General features: G+C 29.9%; 1 protein-coding gene across 1 annotated transcript; it reads left to right on the plus strand.

The window, feature by feature from the left end:
• Positions 1 to 448: 448 nt before the first annotated feature.
• Positions 449 to 1,555, plus strand: LOC139427297 (zinc finger BED domain-containing protein 5-like). The gene has a single exon (XM_071188472.1). It carries the CDS (start codon positions 449 to 451, stop codon positions 1,553 to 1,555), a length of 1,107 nt encoding a protein of 368 aa, XP_071044573.1.
• The last annotated feature ends 4,955 nt before the right edge of the window (positions 1,556 to 6,510 follow it).

Raw genomic sequence — 6,510 nt, forward strand, 5'->3', positions numbered from 1 at the left:
TCAATCATAATTTTCATCGCGCCCCCCACTTGCAGTAAAATGTATGCAACAATAATGTATATTGAGTATTTTTAATTCTGTCTTTAAATTATTTTTAACTAACTACCAAAACAAAAGTAAAGTAAAAATCAGCAGCAATTGAGATTGTAGAAACTATGTTTGGAGTTAATTTTTCAAAACAATTACAGTCCATACCTCTTTCAAATGATACTGTTGCTCGTCGAATTGGTGATACAGCTGAAAATGTAGTGTCAGCTTTTCTCGATGTTGCGTGACAAAATGTTTTCAATAAACTTTGAAGCAAGAGATATTAATAAAGATGCTCATTTCATTGCCTATGTTTGATTTTGTGATAATATGTCAGTAGTAGAACTACTTTTCTGCAAATCAATAGAACTCAAAACAACAGCGCTAGCATTATTTGCTATTTTAAATGATGTTATGAATGATGCAAACACAGAATGCAAAAATTGCATCGGAATATGCACTGGAATATGCATCGGAATATGCTTGTTCAATATCCGGAAGGTTCGAAAGTATACAAGCACTAGTAAAACAAAAATCGCCTCAATGCGTCTGGACACATTGCATGATCCACAGAGAAGCTTTGGGTTCGAAAGAAATACGTCCTGGTTTAAATATTGTATTAACTGCGGTTGTAACCATTTCAAATTATATAAAAATGAGAACCCTGAGATCGAGAATCTTTTCTGCTCTTTGTAATGACATGGGTTCAGTACATTCAGAGTTACTATTTAAATGTGAGGCAAGATGTTTATCACGTGAGAAATTTTTGCAACGTGCTCATGAATTAAGAGAAGAAATCGTCATTTTCTTAGAAGATAACAGACCGGAAACCGGGAATTTACACTATTGTTTATTTGTGATGAAATTGAGATACTTGGTCGTCATATTCGAGAAATTAAATAACTTGAATCTTAAACTCCAAGGAGCAAATACACATATGTTGGATACGAGTGATGAAGTTAATGCTTTTTGTAGAAAATTAGAATTGTGGGGCAGAAATTTAAAGCAAAAAAACCTAACAATGTTTGCAAATGTGGATAATTGTACTAAAACTTATAAGGCTGAAGAAGAATATATGAAAGTTACGTTTGTAACCATTGAAAATCATTTAGCCATGCTGGCAAAGAATTTTAAAAAGTATTTTCCTGCTCATGACAAACTGCTAGCAAGTTACGAGTGGGTTAGGAATCCATTTCATAAGACTCCCGAAGGACTCTCAATTGATGAGGAAGAAAAATTCATAGACTTCACGACAAGTGGCGAAACTGAAATGCAATTTAGTAATAAATCACTATTTGAATTTTGGCAGGAGGAGGATTTTTCTGCACTGAAACAAAGGGCATTTCGCATTCTATTACCGTTTTCAATATCCTACCTTTGTGAAACTGGATTTTCTGCTGTGGCTTCTTTGAAGACAAAATATAGATCACGGCTAAATATAGAAACAGGACTGAGAGTGGCTATTTCTAATATTAAGCCTCACCTCAAAAAACTTTGCTCTGCAGGACAGACCCAAGGAAGTCACTAAAAATTATTAATTTTTTTTAAAAATTTAGTATGTTTGATTAAGTAAGGTGGGTAAGCCAAAGGTGGCCAGTGCTCCTAACGTGCCGTACCCCCCCCCCAAAGTAAAATGAAATTTATTTTGAATCATAAGATGTCCCTTCTGCATTGTAAATCTTGTATCTGAGGTGCACGAGGCTGAATTGGAAGATATTTCCTTGAATGGCCTCCATTGTATGAAGTGATTTAATTATTTGCAGTTGTCGTTCTAATTTCCAGGTGAGAAGATAATGTGTTTAAATTCTTAGAACTTTGAGTTATAATATGTTTTCTGAAAGTTTATTTCTTTTTCTTTAACCACATTACTTTAATTCGAATTAATCTATCAGATTAATAGTTTTATGTCGTGCAAATGGTAAGAGAGACCTTATGTATGTTCCCAAGTGGCGCGACACTCGGGCCACCTTCGGAAGCAAACGTGAAATCTATAAAAGAGTTAATTATAAATCATTACGTAGCATATTATTTCTCAAAAAGGAATGCTTGAATTAAATGCCAATTGATTTATTTCATTTTAAGCAAATGTGGAACTTTGGTATTTTTTAAATTTTTATAATATTTTGACGTTCTCTGCACTTTAGTAGACTTTGCGATATTTTGTTTCAAGTTTTTTGTTTTGTTTGCATTTTAAAGTCATTTTTCAGGTATTTTTTTATTTTTGTGGTAGTTATGAGTGTTTTTGTGGTCGATTCTGGTATTTTCTTGCAAATTTGGGTATTTTTAGATTAGTTATGGGTTTAGTTAGTTAACTCTAGTATGGTTATTTAACTCTTACTTGTTGGCTAATCCTTCTGAAAAAATTAACTCAATAATTCTTGATTAATTCTAATGAGTGAACTCAAAAGAATCGCTAGTGACTTCACACAAGAACTATCAAAGTAAAATCAATAAACAAATTATACACTCTGAAAACAAATATCTTTTTTAAAGTCGGGAAACTTGTTCCTACCAGCAAGACACTTAAAGTGCCTTTTTAAAAGAAGTTTGCCAGTCCAAGTGTTTTTTCTAAAGATAATTTGAGTAAGTGAAAAAGTGATTTCAAAACATGGCTCACCTTCGGAACCTGTGCGAAACCTTAGGTGCAGAAGCTAAAATTTTAAAATTGTACTATAATTTTATTTTACAATTAAAAGTATACGTGATATATATTAGAGATAGGTGTAAGATGTTACAGAAAAAATTCAGATACGCAGACTTAATCAGAAAATTATAAAAAAATCCTTAAGGCCAAGCCACCCTTGGCTCCCCACCTTAAATTTTGATTTAATAAGTTGTTTCACTTTAATAAGTTATTAAATATGTCAAAATGTATTTTGTTTTCTATGTATATGTGCGCTTTCCTTTCATCCAGTTAATCAATTTTTTTAAATAATATTTTCTCTGGAATATTCTCGCGCCACCCCTCTGGTGTGTTCGCGCCCCCCTAGGGGGGCTCGCCCCACAGGTTGAGAATCGCTGCACTAGTTAAAGAAATTTTTATGGACATTTATATTGGAAAAGAGAATTCAAAATTTAGCAGTTATCAAAATATAAGTAAAGTAATTGCTAAAATCGAAGTATTGTTTTCTTTCACATGATATAGTTCCATATTATATTTACATATCCTGCATATTTTCAAACACAAAGCCTTGAAATTTAAAGTCGGTTTTTATGTAATTAAATGTTTTGATATCATGATTACAAATACATTATTTAATCCACATTATTTAATCCAATTTAATCATAAATGCAGATTATAAGATAATATGTTCATACATTTAAGATCATATGTCATAAGATCATATGTATTCACTGATATTTAAAAATTGAATACACAAATAAATATTTTCAATAGATTATTGCAAGCCAATTTAATTTTATAACTAAAATTTGTGTTCAAGTGATTAATAAAAAAATAAATGTCACGTATAGGATTAAAAAATAATGATATATTGACTTGTCTTCCCTAGAATCGCCTAGATATCACGTAAAGATCTTTCCTCCTGTGATAAAAACAGCCTTAAAAATTCTTTTATCAATAAATGATCGAAGTTAGTGCGAGAATTCACCTGACATATATGACAAAAGTCATGTTCAGAACTTTAGATTTATTTTCATAACGAAAATATTCTGATATAGAGCGATATTTCATCATTATGTTATTATTAAGAAGGAAATAATTTTAGCTAAAAAACTAAATTTGTGTTTTTTATTATCTTTCACATTGCTTCCGTAAATATTTATAAAATTATTTTTAATATTAAAAATAATTTTCAAAAAAAAACATTTATTCGATTATTGTAAATTCAAACTGTTCGATTACTATGTATTCAAAATATTTTTTTTTCGAATGCCAGGCGCTGAACTTTAATAGTTTCGCTTTAGAAGATGCCACAGGCGTTACTCATTTCGCGTTACCCAGTGGGCACCTGTGAACCAAAGTCACGGAGGCGAGTAACATTGCCCACGCCACACTGATACAAACCCGTTCATAGTGTGGGCCACATTCATTCATCACACACAACAGAGGACATCACAAGAGAGAGAAACATCCATACCCAGAGCGGGATTCGAACCGTCGGCCATTGGCTTCGCAGTTAGGAGCGCTAAACGCTCGGCCATCTGGCCGGCATATTCGAAATATAATTTTAATAAAATTTATGTAAATTTATATATTCAGTTCATATAATGCTTTAAAAAGCATTTTATGTTGTTTCTTCGCCTAAATTCTCTTTTTTCAGTTCGATATTTAAAAGGGTAAAAGGAAACCTAGGATGGATATATATATATATATATACTCACTTGCACAACCAACCCAATCCCGCATTTAAACTATTTTTCATTCTTTGAGTTCTTTAATAATTAATCATAAATTAACTGAAATCTAGAACGTTTAATAGCACAATAGAATTATATTATTTCTAACTTTTAAAGCTTTACTTAATATTTAATGCATCAATAAAAGTATTCTGACATTTTAAGTTATAAAGTTAAATAGATTTGATAGTTAATATTATGTTAGTATGTATTGAAAAGAAATCCTAATATCACCAATACATCACAGTGAAAATTCTCCAGATTACCTTTGAAACATGTTGGAAGAAGTGTAATAAATCTCGGTTAAAGGGGTGCTCATTTAAGGAGGAGAAAGAGATAAATCTCAAATGGTGCCTTACCGTCGGCAACAACAAAAGACGTCATAGGTTGTAACTACAATGACTTTCGGAAGCATTTTTCAAACGTTTCTAAATTATATTACATCTTCTTCTTCAATCACTTACGTCATCTCAACGCTCATTCATATTGCTCTAAAATTACTTTAATAATTTAATATTTTTATAGATAGACAGAAAATAAAGAAAATGTTAAGTAATTTACTTTTATGCAAAAAAAAAAAAAACACCATTTTTTGTTCTTTCCTTTAACAATTACTTAAGTAGTTCGTTTTTTTTAAAATGAAAATTAATTTTGAATTCCTGCTGTTCGTTTGACTGATGTTTAATTTTAATTTCTATGTATTCAAAGTATACATCTTGCGAAACATCTACGGTTTCAAACTACCAACAAAATAAGAGACTTAGCCTTTTCTTCGCTGCATCTAACAAGGTCTATGCTTGGTCTGCAATATTTTTTGTATCTTGATACAAAACCTTTTTCTCAACTTTAGATGCTGAAATTATTTATTCAAAAAACATAGACTATCATTTCCTGCATCCAAAAATTTTCGTAAGATTTGTTTGAGGCATAACATTTTCCTTTGAAAACACTTTATTAAATTTTAAGTTTAATCGTCCAAATAAATGATTTCGGTCACCATAGCAATTACATTTATACGAGGAAAAGAAAGTTTGAAACAAACTAAAAAACTATGGATAAATTTACCTGCGCTTCTAATTCTATGGGAGCAACACCAAAGAACTCGGTAATTTTTTTCTGAATCACCTCGTAATGATTTTAAAAAATGAACTGTACAATACGGCTTTATTACCATGCTGTTTAGTTTTAAACATAGTGACATTTTGTAGTTTTATATTGATACCTTAAAGCCTAGCTTAAATGTCATCTATTAAAGTAAAATTTACTTTTCAGTTTTATATTTTTACCAAACGTAGGTTAATAAAAACAATAATTTTGAGTACCAAAATTTCTTGTAAACTTTTAACAAATGTAACATATTACCAATGACTGGTTTAAATATCATAAATTTTGGTGTATATTGCCATAAATGTGTTTTTTTGTTTCTGTTTACCAGAAATTTTATAACCATACAGTTTTGTAATTTTACAAAAAAATTGCTTCTTTCATCTACAATTTCCATTTAATTTTTGAACGCTAGAAAACTCGCTTAATGTCTTCAGTTTAATGCATCATTTAATGAAATTACGAAAAAAAAATTCTCATGATCTTAAAAAATTTTGCATTTATAATTTCAAGTGCATGCGTTGAATGGACTAAGTTTCACCCAAAGTTTCTAATAAAAGTAGTTTCTAATAAAAGTAAAACTTATTTTCTTTCTAAAAATTTTGAAAAGTAAAAGAAATATTTAAATGTTGAATGGCTTAAATTCGTTTAACTTGATTTTTACTAGGGAGTAATATATTTATTTTTTTATTAATCTCACGATGATAGCAACTAAACAAATTTGTAATTCAAGTGGATAAATTCTAATACTGTTTTTATGAAGTTTTCACAGATGGTAAATAACACACTAAGGTTATTTACCTTCTGTAACTTATTATCATTGACTATGTGTGATAAGGGCATTATATTTTTATAGTACTGCAAGATTCATCAGTGTAACAATTAAGAATACAAAATTAAAATTGTTTATAGCAAAATAAATTATTGAAACCAGTTGAATTTATATCGATTAATGAAGATTTTACTATATTCTTAAAATGCACCGCATAGTTTAGAAATTAAAATGAGTAAAATCGATTG

The sequence above is a fragment of the Parasteatoda tepidariorum genome, chromosome 2 (assembly GCF_043381705.1).
Source record: "Parasteatoda tepidariorum isolate YZ-2023 chromosome 2, CAS_Ptep_4.0, whole genome shotgun sequence".
Classification (NCBI taxonomy): domain Eukaryota; kingdom Metazoa; phylum Arthropoda; class Arachnida; order Araneae; family Theridiidae; genus Parasteatoda; species Parasteatoda tepidariorum.

What these genes read in the sequence shown, in the direction of transcription:
- LOC139427297 (XM_071188472.1), top strand. Translation starts at nt 449, where the DNA reads ATGCAAACACAGAATGCAAAAATTGCATCGGAATATGCACTGGAATAT.